At 42.0% G+C, this 18060-nt stretch overlaps 1 protein-coding gene across 1 annotated transcript in view; it reads right to left on the bottom strand.

Annotated features, from left to right (window-relative positions):
* CSMD1 (CUB and Sushi multiple domains 1) overlaps positions 1-18060 on the bottom strand; it is a 439588-nt gene that overhangs the window by 211112 nt on the left and 210416 nt on the right. The window contains exon 21 of the mRNA XM_056856290.1: positions 1698-1889. Within this exon, the coding sequence (XP_056712268.1) occupies positions 1698-1889 (192 nt within the window). The remainder of the gene's footprint in view (positions 1-1697; positions 1890-18060) is intronic.

Raw genomic sequence — 18060 nt, forward strand, 5'->3', positions numbered from 1 at the left:
CTTCTACACATACCCTCAATAATGAATATTTTCAAGGGAGAGTGTTGTTGTCATTGATGTTGTCACGGGTGGCGTCATAGCTCCCCCGTTGTTTTAAAGGCACTAAAATATTAATATATCATTAGAATGTTGTAACACTCTAATTCCCCGCTTTCATTTTTTTAAAAGCAAGTCTAACCCCTTTAAAAAGAAAAAAACAAACAAACCACTTGACTTCAGGGTGAGGGAGAGGAGAGGTAATGATTTGACCACAACGGTCTAATCATGGGAAAGTGGGCTGGAGGTGGGTAGAAGTGGCCGGAACAAAGAAAACCAAGTGAAACATTATGCAGGTGGAAAAAGCCAACTCTAAATCACCTTCATAGAAACACTGAGGTAAAAGTGGTCTCAAAAGAACTGGAAATCTCTGGGGGGGGGGGGAGAGGTGAACTAAAAAAAAAAAACTGAAGTGGAAACTAAAGGCACAAAAATGCATGTGGACATCAGGGGACAAACTGAAGCAGTATTGGCCCAAAACTGCTTTTAAAAAATCCCATGTGGCAAAGCCCTTGGACAACAGAGGAACAGGAACAAAGCCATGACAACCAATGCCTAAAAACTTTCTCCTGAGTGCCTGAGTTTCTAATTATGACTTCAGAAAAGAGCAGCAGTCTATTAGGTTTTATGAGTGAGCTAGTCACATTTTAAATTTCACTAGCAATGAAATGAAAGCAGTCTTATGTTCTATTTTTGCAAAACTTGAGCTATCAGAGATGAACTCCAAATATGTTTTCAGTCACTACAGTTTTGGCAGTCCAGCTGCATGTAAGAAGAGACATTCAGTTGTCTCAATACATACAGTTTGCATTCTGTGTGACCAGAGATGGACATATTTTCCAGCTTTGGGTATGCATGGTCAGAATTAGTTGAGGATTCAGATTCATGAGTATAAAAGCTGGAAAAAAGTGTGTTGCCCTGTTCACATGGGATGGCAACTAGGAGTATTGGAAAGATCATAGGTAGCCCACTCTCTCATTACATGAAGTTTTACATATGTAAATATATATATGAGTTGTATCTTACTATCCCAATCAGCTAAGGATGGTGACTTCTGCCAACAGAATGCTGACAGAGGAACCTCTTGGGTTGGCCCTGCACCATTAGCTGAGTGTGCAGTAGGACAAAATCCTATCTAATTATATATTTATTGTTACATAATTATAAATTTACTGCTACAAATCAATAGTTTCTTCTCTTGATCAGTACAGTGTTTTTTATTCCCAGACTCTAGTCAACAAGGGCACACCAAAAACTGCATCTGAGCAACATAGATGAAAAGCTCTGTGAAGGTATAAAGGTGAAGGTATCCTGTCTTGTATGCTGGGAAGTTCCAACTCACTCAAGATCTCCAAGCATGTGTACGTGCATGTTTAAAGGCATGAATATTTTCTCCTCATTCCTAACCTACCTTACAAGGTTGTTTCTGAGGATAAGGGGAGGAGGGGGAATGAAATAGGCTGCATTGGGTCCCCATTGGGAGCAAAAGTAGGGCATAAATAGTTAAAAAAAATAAATTATATACACTTCAGCATTAGATGAAGGAAAGACCAGTGTACACACAGCAATCACATACCCAACATAAAATGAGAAGTCAGAAAAACAGTCGGGATTTAAAGGAGTTTAAAACTGCAGAAGTGCCCCATGTTTCATTGCAATACCTATACATGTAGGAGCATCAGGCTGCCAAAAGAATCGATTATTCAGCTGTACGCAAGTAATTTTCTCCTGCCCTTGGAGCTGATACCCTGGGTCGCACTGGAAGTTGATTGTATCCCCAGGCTCTCGGCTGTCTCCATATCTGCTTCCATTCTGTGGGGTCCCAGGATCATTACAAGTTGATGCAACGGATGCTGCAAGTAAATAATGGCACCAGGTGTTTTAGAAACAACTTATGAATTGTCAAAACTTTACATGGCATCATACATTTTTAAACAGAGGTATTTACTTGGGCCCACCATTATTTGTTTCCATGCTTATAGGGACCACAGTTCATGAAACTGTTTCTAGTTAAGTGCTCATTTTGATGCATCTTGTTTGAGCCGGTCTCCTAACTTTCTTTAGCAGATAACATGCTAGAAAACAACAGCAGGGTTTTCATGCTGTGTCAAGCTAATCCCCCACAATAAACTAAAATTTCCTTTTACTTCCTTTAAAACTGTATCTGTTAATTCCTGGATTATATTTAATCACAAAGGACTGAAACAGGACATTCTTGCATTAAAATGCTGATTTCAATAGAACCCACATCCAATTACTACTTATGCCATCCTAAGCAGAGTTACATACTTCTATGCCCATTGATTTCAATGGACCTAGAAGGGTTTAGCTCTGCTTAGGAGGGTACTGCTAGTTTTCTCCCTGACATCCTAATTCTCGGTGTGCAGGGAAGTTGTGGTTTGTTTTTTGTTTTTAATGGGGGAATATAAAAACATGTGGTTCCTTCTAAGTGTAGTCTGAAGTAGCACAGGATAAAAAGAGCCCCTCTGAATCAGATCAGCATCCTCTTTCCCACACCCACCCCAGAAAGTCATGAGGCCAAGACTCCCCTTTCTGCTGCTCCCCCCCATATCTGACATTTGGAGACATAACATCTCCATATATGGAGCTGCTGCATCATGCGCTTCTCCTGATTATGTGTGTGGCTGATCTGTAAAGAGGTGCACATTTTATGATCTTCATTTGAGCAGGGGAATTATGATAGGTTGCAAGGGGCATAGAATGCAGAGAGAAAGAGCAGCAGACATGTGTATACATAGTCTTAAATGACAAGCCAGCAGGTATTCTGCACACAAGTATACAACAATTTGGAAATTGCTAGTAATGTGATGGATGGTGTTCTCAATGGTCTCTCTGGGTACATTATCATGGAATATTCTACATCACTTCCTAGTACAAAAAATGGGAATACATTTTCCAAATAGACATTCTGAACATTTATAATTAGATTGGATTTTTTATAAATCTAATGATGTATTGGAGTTCGGAACATCAGTACCCATTAACGTTTCAATATCTCCTATTGCTAATGGGAAGTGGGCATGTAATTCCCCAAACATGGCACTGAAAACGCATCTGACACAGTTGTGATCTTAGCCAAGTGGTTTGCTATATAATAGTCAAGTAGCATCTTTAAATGTGTTGGTGGTGGATAGAAACATCACTTCCACATGCAAATTCTTCAAAGATTATGAAACACTTTCACCCTACTCCGTACACCTTTCTGTGCACTAGATTCAGCCATTTAGCTGGCTTTGTCTGCTTATCCTCAAAACAACACACACCAATCATCAAAGATTTAATACACATACACACACATTTTCCAAGTATAAATTTCTAAACCTGAAATCCTATTAACTGTAGCAGTGAGCAGTATTTGAGATCTATATTTTTATGTTTATTCTTTGAGCTCCTAGTCAGGAATTACACACTTTGAGGAGGCAGTGGAGTTTGTCTTTGGAAATATCCCTTGTCACAGCTGCACACTCTTCCCATCCAAGATGATATTGGGAGGTCCCCAGAAATATTGGGAGTCCAATTTTGCACTCCATAAAGAATTCCCTAGAGCTACAAAAGTTGATAGCAAGCAAATTATTTCTGTTTGAACCTGTCTTACAGCACATTCCTGACTTCTGAAGATGAAAGTCCTCAGGAGGCCAGAAAGGGGCTGCGCTGGCCACCAGCATCCAGGCTACTTACGCTGCCATAAGTGGCCCCAGCACCGGCGGAGAGGCCAGGACGCCGGTCTCCCGAAGCTGCTGAGGCAGCGCCACCCCGGGATGCCGATGGGGCCTTCTGCCAGCATTCCACTGGTGTAAAGGCCCACGCTAGTGTTCCGGGGGGCATTCCAGCATCCCAGGGGGCATTCCCAGGGAGTTCCGGGCGGCAGGACTGCCTGTAGGCAGCCTTCTGTCCCCTTTTGCCCTGGGTACGCCGGCATGGAGAAGAGCAATTCTATTTGCTATTCTCAATGAGGTGAAAACCCCTATTTTAAAAGAAAAAAGCCTTTAAAAGGCTTTTCTCGAGCTTTCGGCAACTGTGGAACGGCTTAGAAGGTGCCACAGCAGCACCTCCTCCTCGCCATCCCCAGCTGCCAAAAGTTCAGAAATGGGCTGTTAGTGTCTCAGTTCAGACATCATGCAAAATCATTGTTTAATTGAACTAACTATGGTTAGTGTGACTGTCTGAATGCAGGCCACTCTGCTAACTTTGGTCCATCAAACAAGGATCTGACTTGTTTTGTTAACTACAATTAGTCTTAAATACAGTTTTGTATGATGACTGAACACAGACTATCTCTAACAATCCTGGTTTAATCCCTGGCTTGTTCTCTGGTGATACTCACCAAGCAACTGAGATTTGCTGGGGTTTTTTGCAAATTAATCATAGTTAAAATATTCATGGTTTCATCTTTGTCTTGAAATTGTTCTGCCAAAAGGCGATGTCTACTTATTTTCACTTGATTATTTTGGGAATTGTAGGAATAGGGTACCTCCCTATAACTGACACACAAGGAAAGAGTAACAAGCTAACAGAGGCATTATAAATGTTAAGATAATGAGACTTACTAGAGCAAACTGATAGTTGTGTAAACAAATCATTAAAATCATATATAAATTCAACGGCTCAGACCACAAATCAGACATCATAGGGATAGGCAAAAAGAGTCCCTACTCCTCTGATTTGGGAAGCTCACCTGGCTTTCTTCAGCAAGTCAGTAAGGTCTTTGTTCTATCTGGTTTTTCTCTGCAATTAATTAACTTGTACTGGTATGCTTGTAGTATGCCTAGGATGAGATACCGTGTGCTTATTTTGCAACGAATTAGAACTGTAACACATCAAGTTAGGTATGCTGGGTCTCTGTGCATACTAGATTGTGAAGGGTGGTACAAAGGCTAGGAAGGTTTAAGACAAGGAACACCTTCCCATTGCCCTAATCAACTAGACAAGGGACAATTACAAGTCTGCACTGCATAGGGAGATCTTCCATTTCAACAGTCTAAATAAGTATTAGATAAAGATACAAATGGATAGAAATTCTCTGTTTAGTAGTTATCAAGCGTGATTGTTGAAGATCTCTGAATTTTATATGGAACTGCTCAACTGATCGCAAAAAATATATATGAGTATGAGTTTAGTAGTTATTCATTCCCTGGGATTCTGTTTGGTTGAGATTGGCAAGAGGTCCATAATGCTTCCCCTACTCCATTAACTGCTGGAAGGAGGAAGAAAGTAATGTGCAGAGAAAGGTCCAGTGTTTATTTCTTTTAATCACTTTATCTTTCACCATCATTCAAGTACCTGGTAGACAAGTAAGAATTCTGTGGATGCCACCACTTAATAACTATTTGTGACATTCTATTTATGTCAATCTGAGTCACTCACTAAAGGTCGCTAATTTTATTTTGCCAAGGACATTCCTATGCAACAATCACATTCATATATTACAGCACTGGTGCTTGCAATATTTACTCATCAGAATGAGTTTTAATGTTGTTGATATATCTGTTTCTTTGTCCACAATATGTGAAGGCAATATCCATTTTGTCCTTTACTGAAGGACAAATATTATGAATTCAAGTCTTTGAAAGGATATCTTTCAGTGTTCACTGTGGGACATTTTAGCTGCACTGTGATGTTCATTAAAAAGAGTTCAGAATCCCTTAAAGACAAATATGGAGCCTTTCAAATAACTTCTGATTTTAGCATTCACACAGTAGCACAATTTCTGCCTATTTTGCATTAACATGTACAATAGCTGAATGCTTGGAGCAAAGGTTTAAAAAGAATTTTATTGTTTTGATGCCAAGAATAAAGTGTGGGAGGATGACTTGTTTTCATGTAATGCTATCCACATATTACACAGATGCACAAAACACAGAAGGCCAAAGATAGCAGTACCGTTCCATAGAGAGAATCACAAATGCTTATACAGAATTAATGAAAGATGTGAAATTGTAGATCAGCAGTCAACAGTCCTGAGTTGGTAAAAGAGGTGATCTCAAAGCTGGTGAATGTCTCCTAGGCTTTTAGTTTTGGGGGAGTTAGTTGTTTTATTGGACCCAGAATTATTGCTGGAGAAGCATGTTAATTCAGCTGCAAAACAACAACAACAATTGCTTTCTTCATATTCACTTAGCCTGGAGAATGGATCCCTACTTTTACGTGGCCACATGGATCCATGCCACAGTAATCTCAAGGACAGACTATTGTGATGCACTGTACATGAATCTTCTCACAAAGACAACTCAGAAATTCCAGCAGGTGTAGATTACTGCAGTTCATTTATTATTGGGAGCTAGGCAGACTATTACACTTGCTCTGTAGTCAAGGACCCATATATTTTCAGGATGCCTTTCTCTCACTGCTACAGCTTTGTTCATCTGAGCAAAGCCAGCTGAAGGTGACACCCTGCAGAGGAGTAAGAACAACATCTGCCTGATCCATTGTGGGAGAAAAGCAACTTGGGAAAGTAAATTTTGAGTGTAAAACTAACTGGAAGTTAAAGGGTTAATCACTTCTGCCATTGTTTTTATCCTTTCATGATGAAGGCACTTGCCACTGTTAACCTTTGAAATATAGACAACCCAACCACAGATTTGCAAACAATATGTAGTCTGGCCCACAGAGACTGCTAGATTGTGACTTAACAAAAATTCTGAGCTACAGAGACTGCTTTATTTGGAACATATTTCCTTTTATAGAGAGAAATGATTTTGAAAATGTCTCACAGACAGTGGTCAGGCCAGAGCTACTATCATTGTGTGCCATAGTCATGATCCACCTTCTTATTTCCTGTCAGGAAGTCAGCGGGAATCCAACCAGGCAGACGCAGAGACAGATGCCACTGCTGAAACGGTCTTTTGCCAGACTATGTCCTGTGGCTCTTGAAACTGACAAATGTGCTCAATGTGCAGCCAGTGATGCTTAAGATCATCCTTGAGGAGTAAGGAGAGGCAGCAACAAAATCATCGACAGCAGTGGATGTGACTCCCTAGTTGCTCTTCCAATCAAATGAATTAGTTAATTTGCTTTGTTTACTGCTTTCACTCAACCTCCATGTCCCCTAATGGAAGAACATGGCTCACTTTCTGACCAATTTGTTAGTCAAAGCCCCAACTGAAGCCATCCGCCCAATTCCCATGCAAGCTGTGCAATTCTGTCACTGGTTCAAAGACAATCTTTTGTCAGACTTACATTACAGTCTCTGGTGATAATTTTACTATTGTATTGGGGCCATTATAAACAGGTGTAGAATTTGTCTTCTGATAAATCCTTAGCATGTTGGCATGAAGATCTTAACCAAGATGCTAACAATTAAACTGCTGTGAAATGATTCTTAGAATGTTAAGCTAATGGACTCAGGTTTTTACTACTGTATAATTTTATGTGTTTGGAAGACAAAATATATCCAGAAATATATAGAGTAGGCTAGTGTGCTATTGCTATTCTTATTTTCAAGCAGTTAAAAGAAAAATAACATTCTTCACTGCATTGTAATGGTTAAACTACTCTATCACTTCTCGTTTACAGAGAACTTGAGCTGGATAAACAAAAAGGGAGCTGTGTGTGCCACAAGTGGACACATGAACACATGAAGATGCCTTATACTGAATCAGACCCTTCATCCATCAAAGTCCGTATTGTCTACTCAGACCAGCAGAAGCTCTCCAGGGACTCAGGCAGAGGTTTTTCACATCACCTACTAGCCTAGTCCTTTTAACTGGAGAAGCCGGGGATTGAACCTGGGACCTTCTGCATGCCAAGCAGATGCTCTACCACTCAGCCACAGCTCCTCCCTTGCACAGCTCTTCACTTGCACTCAAGAAAACGGAACAGGGCATGGGGAACTTCTTTTTAAAAAATTCATTTGCAAAGCTAAAAATGGTATTTTCTCAGTGCTGAGATCGTATCTTGAAAGTGTTATTCAGAATGGATATTCCAGGTGGTGAATGACCTGATGAACACAGAGTGCTTCCACTAATAAACATTGCAGCATAAGTGTAAGTATACTGAATCCGCAAGTCCCTTTGATTTCCCTGGAATTACTTCCAAGTAAGTGTTCACTGGATTGCATTTGGGATTAATCAACAAGATGACCTAAGAAAATTTCTAAAACTAAGTTAGGAATGGGAACATGCATACTTTTAACAGTTTTCAGCTCCTTCATTTTCATCCCCTCACAACTTAGTAAAGGTTTGAGTTCCTTCATTCATTTGCATTTTTTGTATTACTGATGAACTGTTTGCCAAGTGGGAAGTTTAGCGATTGATATGTTAGGCTGAAAAGTTGGGGGACTTCATAATTTGGGAAGTCTGAGCAGAGACACACCCCATTTATTATCCACAGTGATCACAGTCCATGCCACTCCCATGCCACTTACAATTCTTCTTTCAAATGAATAAAATGCTTGGGTGAAGGCAGGAAGTAATGCTTCTAACTTTTGCCCTGAGGTTGCTTCATGAGATGATGACACCTGGATCCAACTCAGAGTGGAGACACTAAGCACTGACATTTTGCACATTACAAAACAGCAAACAAAAAACAGTGCCTCCGTGGTGGAGGAAACAATGGCTGACACTACCAGAACCATGCAAACTGGTAGCAACACTAAAAAAAGTGAGTAGGCATACGCGGTTTCCTGAACTGCATCAATCTGAACCGAAACTGTTCGGAACAGCCTTGTCAGATAACACTATTTTATGGATGTGCACAAGTGGATTGGTTATGTGGGGGAGGGAGGAGGACATGAATGACTTGAAAACTAGAGCCAACTGCACATGGGCAGCACTCTGGCCAAAATTCAGATATTTGTTTTAATAAACAGGATTCTACCTTGGAATTAAGCCTATGTAATTCAGAACTCAAAACTTCAGAAGCATCCCTAGCCTGTAGCAGTTTTTATGTACTTCCTAACAGGCACTTTAAAAAAAGCTTCCCCGGGTACCAGTTTAGAATCTACACTTTCACTATCCTTTTGTTTAATGTAATCTCTGCTTCTGCAAATAAGAAACCCCCTAAACGACTCCAATTTCCCGGCCCACTTTCTAACCTGCCAATAGTATTTCCTTTATTGCCAGCACTGTTGTGTCAGCAGGGAAATTTTGCAGAACTTCTTTTCAGGTGTAGATAGAAGAAGCATTTATTTGAAGACGATACTTGGAAGATTATTGGGCTGGGGGGGATCATTCTACACTATGCAATGCTATAGAAATATGTAATAAATAGGACAATTTCTAAGGCACTTAAAAAGAGTTTACCAACAAGCTTTCATAAGAAAAAAAACACAACCCCCCCAAAAAAAACCAGAACCTTTTTTTTAATTTAACATGTTTCCCTTCGCAATAACTTTGTCCACCTGGATACATGCTGAACTTGGAAAATAAAGATACTATGAGTAGCTGATTCATTTAAATAACACAGTGCCACTCTAGCAAGGACTAACAAAATCAGGGTCAAGTCTTAGCAAAGACTGAACTGGTAAAATATTCCTGTCCATTTTGGGTAGCGATCCCATAGGGATTTAAACAAAAACCTGTTCCATGGTCACACACAAGCAGAACAACAGCCTCTTACCAGAACTGAGAGGTCTAACTGTACTTCCCATCCAGTTCCCAGGCTCCATTCATTCTAGGGTGGCCAGGTCCCTTTTCGCCACCAGCGAGAGGTTTTTTGGGGTGGAGCCTGAAAGGGTGGGGTTTGGGGAGGGACTTCAATGCCATAGAGTTCAATTGCCAAAGTGGCCATTTCCTCCAGGTGAACTGATCTCTATCAGCTGGAGATCAGTTGTAATAGCAGGAGATCTCCAGCTACTACCTGGAGGTTGGCAACCCTAATTGTCAGGTTACTCAAGTCTGAGAACATGAGTTACTCAAGCTCTGAAATTTGAGCAGCAGGGAAGTATTATGGAGGATTTTAAGAGCCAGATACGAGTGCAGTAGCACCTTAGAGACCAACAGGATATTTAGGGTATAAGCTTTTGCAAGCCAAAGCTCCTTTTATCAGATACAGGTAGGAATGGAGGTCCCTGGTCAGAAGGTGGTAGGTGGTGTAGGGATTACAAAAGCCAGTGTGGTGTAGTAGTTAAGAGTGACGGACTCTAATCTGAAGAACCAGGTTTAATTCCCCACTTCTCCACCTGAGCAGCAGACTCTAATCTGGTGAACCGAGATTGTTTACCCACTTCTCCATGTTAAGCCTGCTGGGTGACCTTGGGCTAGTCACAGTTCTCTCAGACTTCTCTCAGCCCTACCTACCTCACAAGGTATCTGTTGTGGGGAGAGGGAGGGAAGGCGATTGTAAGCCACTTTGAGACTCCTTAGAAGTAGAGAAAAATTGGGTATAAAAGTTTGGGTTCCGGGTGTTTGACTGGAGCCCAGTTTGCCGCTCCAAGGGGGGGGAGGGGGGATGCCATGGGGAAGCCGGCTGGCTCCCATGCAGTGGCAGGGGGAAGAGCAGTGGCTCGCCGTTCAGCTTCCCTGGCTCTTCGAGCTCAGCCTAGCTGGCACAGCCCACCAATCAGCACTCCCCCCGGAGGCTCAAATTGAGCCAATCTGGAGGAAGCAGGGGTGGGACTGGTCTGATTGGTCTGACAACACCCAGGAAAGTTATAAGGAGGCATGCTGCCTCCTTCTCAGTTTGCCTCTGTTTTTGCCCATCCCTCCCTATGTTTAATTGTATTGTTAATCATTACAACTTGGGCGGTGTTTAGCATGGGGCTGGAATCAGTTTTTGGGGAAAGGGGCCTGCACACCCCTTTCCCCCCATTGGGAGATCCCATTAAGGGATCTTGGAGGAGGCTTAGGGTAGGACATGCCCAGCTTGGGGGCTGTCCAAACAGCCTCCTCCCAAGTGGCGGGGGAAGCCTCAAGTGGCTCACATCCTTGTTCTGCCATCTCTATGCTATTCCAGTGGGCTTGCTGGTGGTAGGATGACATCAGGAGCACTGGGGTGAAATTATGTCACTGATTCAGCTCACATGCTGCACCAATGCATTTCAGCTGTTGCCAATTAGGTTGTGGCCATTTTTCTCCAAACGAAATGGTTCCGATTAATGTTGTGCTGTTCATGTTGCTTATTTAACAATAGTTACACTAAAGGGTTGTTGGCTCCCATCCTCCTCTCCACACTTGGCCCTGGAGTGGCAAACCAACTCTTCTTCTTTCCATTCCTACTTGTATTTGACAAAGGGAGTTTTGACTCTCGAGCTTTTACCTCAAAAATCCTGTTGGTCTCTAAGGTAATACTGGACTCAATTCTAGCTTTTCTACTGCAGATCAACACAGCTTCCTGAAACTATCTTCATGGCAGGATTTCAAGGTTCTCACTTCTATTATATCGATCCAGAAATCCTGACTTTGATTTTATTTCTCCCTTGTATGAACTGAACTTGTGATCCTTTGTTTTCACTTTTCTTCGTACTGAATTTTCCCATTTTGATTTTCAAACATCCCTACAAAGTATATTGTACACCATAATACATATATTCTATATGTATATTGTTTAAATTACATATAAAAACTTCCCCTTTACATATTGAATATGAACATACTTACAAAAGCAACACTGTAGGCCAAAAACCAAAACCACTGAAAAACTAGCCCAACAAATAAGAAATGAAAGCTGTAACAGTCACTCATACCTAGGGTATCTGTTAGAGATGCCAGCTTCCAGGTGGGACCTAGGGATCCCCTGGATTTACAGCTCATCTCCAGACTACAGAGATCAGTTCCCCTCGAGATAATGGGTGCTTTTGAAGGTGGACTCTATGTCATTGTACCCCACTGAGGTCCCTGTCTTCCACAGGCTCAACCCCCAAATCTCCAGGAGTTTTCCAACCTGGGTCTGGCAACCCTACCCCCCCCATCCCTTGCTGGTGGTCGGTGTGGGGGGAGCTGGCAACCCTAATATTTTTAATTTGATGATTGTCACAAATACCATTTTCAACAAATCAACTACTTGGTTAGAAAAGCAATGGGGTGAGGAGGGAAGAAACATCCAACTAGAGGGGCAGGATGCAAGGGTTGGTAAAATCTAAATCTGCAGATAACCCTATCGAAAATTAACTAATCAGACTTCTGATACTCTAAGATCAGAGGTCTGCTGTAGCTAGAGGATACAGGTTATTCAGTTAACAGCCATTTTACTGTCTACTTACTTACACTTACCAGTATTTCTATGACTTGATGGGAAAGGGTTAGTCAGCAACCCCAGTTTCTAATAACTAGTTTAAACATATTTAACCCTGCAGAGTAAAGGTCAGGGACGCATGCTGAACTCTATTTTCTATCCTTATATGCATGATTAAATGGTAATTAAGTTTTAATGAAAAGTGTTAGGCTGATTACAATTAACATAATCACACTAGTCAGTTCATGTCCTCATGGTGTTTTACATGCTGTGCTAAGCCGGCAATACAATAGACCCTTGATGGGGTCCAAACATTTTGTGAGGAAAAGACATTTGCATTCCTCCAGTTAATCATCTCTGCCAGCATAGTTAATGAAGGGCAAATCATTCATATGTGAAGAGATCGCTAGCATACATATACACATTAAAAAAAAACTAATCTGAGGAAAAGACAAATATCACCCCATGGTTTTTCTAAAACTTGAAATTAGATAATAACAACAACAAAAATCTAATTGCAACCATGAAAATTAGTCACAAGAAAGTCTGCTCTCATAGGTAAAATCCATAGACCAAAGCCTGGATAACACTGCTTTGAGAGCCTTCTTTTGTGGAGATTCTTCCTACACTGTCCTGGGAACATATAGGAAAACATTTCCAACAAATAAACTACAGGTTGAGTATTCCTAATCTGGACTTCTTGGGACCAGAAGTGGTCTGTATTTCGGATCTTTCTGTATTTTGGAACATTTTGGATTTTTTGGCATATACATAATGAGATATCTTGGGGATGGGACCCAAGTCTAAACACGAAGTTCATTTATGTTTTATATATGTTTTACATATACTTTATATAAATAGCCTGAACATAATTTAAAATAATATTTTAAATAATTTCGCGTACACTGAACCATCAGTTGCACTGCTGAGGGCCTGGGAGTAATGCCTGCATGCCTGTTCAAAAGGTCTGGTTTTCGGATCAGTCGTATGTCCAGATAAGGGATACTCAACCTGTACTTGGTCACTTCCCAGACAAATATTATCTGGCTCTCAGTTTTGCCACTGAATCAGAATTGTCAAAAAAGCTGCCCTTTGTATGTGCAAGGCTGTGTGTGTTATGGAATCTGACAAAATCTGACCCACTCTGAGCCCAGCTTGCTGGGAATGAGGGAGGGCTATAAATGCAAACAAACAAATAAATAAATACATAAATAAATAAAGGCTGTCACAGCTTTGATTCCACAGCAGTGTAAAACAATATCAAGCTCTGATAACACATACAGAGAAATGCAATGCACATGCACGCATACATACACACACACACATTGCATTCTCTGTTGCTAACCTAAACTTTCAGTGACAAAGTGCAATCCTAAGGAGAGTTACTCCAGTCTAAGCCCATTCATTTCAATGGGCTTAGACTGGAGTAACTCTGCAAAGGATTGTACTGAAAATGCTCACATACCAGAGAGGTGAATTAGGTCAGCAGCAGGATCAGAGGAAGAATATGACCAAGAAGGCTTGTTTCCTTCTGACTGTTGTTGGACCAATGTATTCAAGTTCCTAACTTAGTTGCTGTGTTATATTGGCCAAGGGTCATTAGCAAGATATTTATACAGCAAGATCAATTCTCATAGATCAGTCTGTTGGGAAATTTACTTACTGATATAGTAGAAAAAATTGACGTAGTCATACTCAACTGAAGCAGAGTAAAGACACTTTTCTGAGGTTCCGTTCCATGCTTCCATGGCACAGTTTGAAAAGCTGGGGTTGCAGGAGAATGGCCAATGATGCAGGTCTTCTCTCTACTATACTGATAGAAAAATGCTGGCCAGAACCTCCTGACCTCTTCAACCAATCACTGGGTAGTATCCATGGAGCTTTTCAGGGTGAGAGTGAGTGACCCTTCCCATAACATATTCATAGCTGAACAGTATCTGAAGAAGTGAGCTGTGGCTCACGAAAGCTCATACCCTACCAGAAAATATTTTTGTTAGTCTTTAAGGTGCTACTGGACTCTTGCCCTTTTCTATAGCTGAACAGTGTGAGCTAATTAACAGATCTGAGCAGATAGCCTTGACGAGAAACCACCAATGTGTGGGGAGGGGTGTGGATAACATCCGCAGAGAATCAGAAAACAGTGAACTTAGCTAGAACTAAGTGGAAAATTCTTCCAAGATGGCTTCTCTCTTGACAGAAGGATATACTGGCTTTGTCCACAACAGCTTTAGCTAAAGTGTACCCTTGCAGAAATGAAGCATAAAGTTTAAACGTTTTCCTTGTTGGAGAGGATCTGGAGTGATCTGTATACTGCTAAATTTTATCAGTAAACTAAGATCTGAAACAACTCTGTATATTGTTGTTGTTCTATTACTGCTACTACTACTACTACCATTACCACTAAATTTCTAACTTGCCCTTTCCTGACCAGGTCAGGCTCAGGATGGCTAACAATAATAAAAGTACATTAGGGCTGTCGATTCAATTCGTCGCGAACCGAAAAACAGCCAAATTTCCTCTGATTCGGCGGTTTTTAGTTTGGATGGAACCGAACTCAAAAAAGGTTGGAAAACGGAGAGCCAAATTCAGCGAATTTGGGGTGTTCAGCGAATAAATTCAGCAAATTTGGAGTTCGGCACAGCAGCATAACAGTCAGTTAGTAAGCAGCATTCTCCTGCAGCCGATCGGTGGCCAAGCTGGGTCTTCTTCTGGCCAATCAGTTTGAGCAATTGAGTGCATGAGCCCAGCTGCTGCGCAGCCCGGGAAAAGAAAGAGAGAGTATCTGTTTGTGTGTGAGAGAGAAATCCCTGTGGGGGGGGTGCTTGTGCACATTCGCTCCTTTCCGTGGCTGCAGGGGGCACATTTTTGGGGGTAGAGACCCCAAACTTTCAGCGGAGCTTCAAAGGACCCTTTTTGTGAGACCCCCCACGTTTTGTAAACATTGGGTCAGGGGGTCCCGAGATATGGGGCCCAAAAGGGGTCCACCCCTTAATGTGCATTTTTATTCCATTTAAAGCACACATCCGCTCCTTTCCGTGGCTGCAGGGGGCGCATTTTGGGGGGTAGAGACCCCAAACTTTCAGTAGAGCTTCAAAGGACCCTTCTTGTGAGACCCCCCAAGTTTTGTAAACATTGGGTCAGGAGGTCCCGAGATATGGGGTCCCCCCTTTTCCCTATTGGGATGAATGGGATCAGCCAATCCTGTGTGCATCTCGAGAGCGGCAAATCCAAGGCAAAACCTCCCGTGCTTAAATGGAATCGTATTGGATTATCCAGTCCTCCCAGTCCCTCCTGATGGAACAGAAGACATCCACAGTAAGACCCCTTTGGGGGCTTTAATCTATAATTTTTCTCCTGTGTGTGTGTGGGGGGGGAAGTAGAGTCTGTGTGTGTGTGTGGGGAGGGAGCAGTTTCTGTGGGTGGGGGGGGAAGCCAAAGGGGGCTTTTGCCTGTTCTGTCTGGGGGGGTGCCCCCTCGAGTCTCTCTCTCCCTGGTTTGAGGGGGGGCTTCAGTTGTGTGTCCTCAGGTTTTCCCTCATTCATAAGATCGGTTAGGTCTATTTTGATGCTTGCTCAAAAATTGTTTTCAAATTGTGACTTAAAGAATGCATTTGCCTGGTCCTGAGTCCGATGCAAAAGGGGAAATTTCACCCCCTCCTGCTCCTGATGCTTAATTAGCATGCCTCTGTCCCTTTCCATGGTTTGCAAACTCCCAGGCGTCAGGTGTTGCTCTGCATGGTTGCAAAAATGTTGCTTTGCAAGGTTGTGTTGCTTTGAATGGTTTGCAAACTTCTTCTGTCCCTTTCCATGGTTTGCAAACTCCCAGGCGTCAGGTGTTGCTTTGCATGGTTGCAGACGTGATGGTTTGCATGCTTGTGTTGCTTTGCATGGTTTGAAAACTTCTTTGCACCTGCCCCGCCCTTGCTCCCTGCAGCTCAGCTGTTTGTCGGGGCTGGGAGCTTTGAGTGGGCGGCAAGCTCTGCTAATTGCAAATGCACATTAAGGAAAGGGGGACCCCTTTCGGGGCCCATATCTCAGCCCCCGCTGAGATCCAATCTTTACAAAACTTGGGGGTTATTGCAAGAAGGGTCCTTTGAAGCTACGCTGAAAGTTTGGGACATCTACCCCCAAAAATGCCCCCCGGAGCCACGGAAAGGTGTGGTTGTGATTTTAATGGCTTTATTCGGCTGAATTTTTCCCCGAACTCCGGACCTCATGCCGAATTGCACGGACCCAAAGCGGGGGAGTTCGGACTTCGGCTTTTCCTGAATAAAGGAAATTTGGCCAAATTTTGCCAAATCCGAATTTTACCGAATTTTTTTTTCAACAGCCCTAAAGTACATAATCATATTAATAAATATCATAACTAATTAAAAATACATCATCTAACAGATGATGCCAAGGTGGTAATCCCCTTTATCCAATGGGTGAACAAAAGGGGACACAACAGCATAACAAGGACATATACCCCAAGTGGGCCCAGAAAGGGGGAGGCCAACTGATGTACAGGCCTCTCTGTCCTCAACCATAGGCCTGGCGGAACAACTCCATATTACATGCCCTGTGGAACTGAATCAAAGCCCACAGGGCCTGGGTCTCACTTGACAGAGAGTTCCAGGGCTAGGGCTGGAAAAGCCCTGGCTCTGGTTGAGGACAGCCGGATAGGTTTCATGCCAGGGATCACCAGCAAGTTGGTTCCAGATGAGCGCAGTGCTCTTTGGGGGCGGTATATTGGGAGAGATGGTCCCATAGATATGGTGTTCCCAGACTGTTTAGGGCTTTGAAGGTCTATAACAAGAACTTGAAGCTGCTCCAGTATTCAATCTGGAGCCAGTGCAGCTGACAGAGCACAGGTTGTATATGTGCTCTCCAAGGGGTCCCTGCCAGGACTCTCTGCATTAAAATTTTCTCACTCTGTGTCTGTGAGCAAAGTTCTGTCATGTGGCTTCTGACTTATAGTGATCTTACGAATTAATGTTCTTTAAAATGTCCTATCATTAACAGTCTTGCTCAGATCTTGCAAACTGAGGGCCATGGCTTTCTTGCTTGAGTCAATCCATCTGATGTTGGGTCTTCTTCTTTTCCTGCTGCCTGCAACTTTCCCTAACATTATTGTCTTTTCCAGTGACTCTTGTCTTCTCATAATGTGAACAAAGTGCTATAGCCTCAGTTTAGTCATCTTGGCTTCTAGGAAGAGTTCAGGCTTGATTTGATCCAGAACCCATTTATTTGTCTTTTTGGAGGTCCATGGTATCTGTAAAACAGCACATTTCAAAGGAATCAACTTTCTTCCTGGTAGCTTTCTTCATTGTCCGACTTTCACATCCATACATAGTAATGGAGAATACGGTGACATGAATTATCTTGATTGCCAGCAACATATCCTTACACTTAAGAATCTGTTCTAGTTCCTTCATGGTTGCCCTTCCCAGTCTCAATCACCTTCTGATCTCTTGGTTGCAGTCTCCCTTTTGGTTGATGATGGAGCCAAGGAATAGAAAATATTGAACAATTTCAATTTCTTAATTGTCAATTTTAAAGTTGTGTAATTCCCATGTTATCATTAGTTTTGTCTTGATATTCAGATGTACTCCTGCTCTGGCACTCTCTGCTTTAACCTTCATCAGTAGGTGTTTCAAGTCTTCACTTTTCAGCCAGTAATGTGGTGTCATCTGCATATCTCAAATTGTTGGTGTTCCTTCTACCAATTTTTACTTCACTTTCATCTAAATCGAATCCATCTTTCCTTATATGTTCTGCATATAGATTGAAGAGATGAGGAGATTAAACACATCCTTGTATGACGCTTTGGCAATTGGAAACCATTCTGTTTCTCCATATTCTGTCCTAACAGTAGTCTCTTGTCTGTAGTATAGGTTGTTCATCAAAATAATCA

This window comes from Euleptes europaea, chromosome 10 (assembly GCF_029931775.1).
Source record: "Euleptes europaea isolate rEulEur1 chromosome 10, rEulEur1.hap1, whole genome shotgun sequence".
NCBI lineage: Eukaryota > Metazoa > Chordata > Lepidosauria > Squamata > Sphaerodactylidae > Euleptes > Euleptes europaea.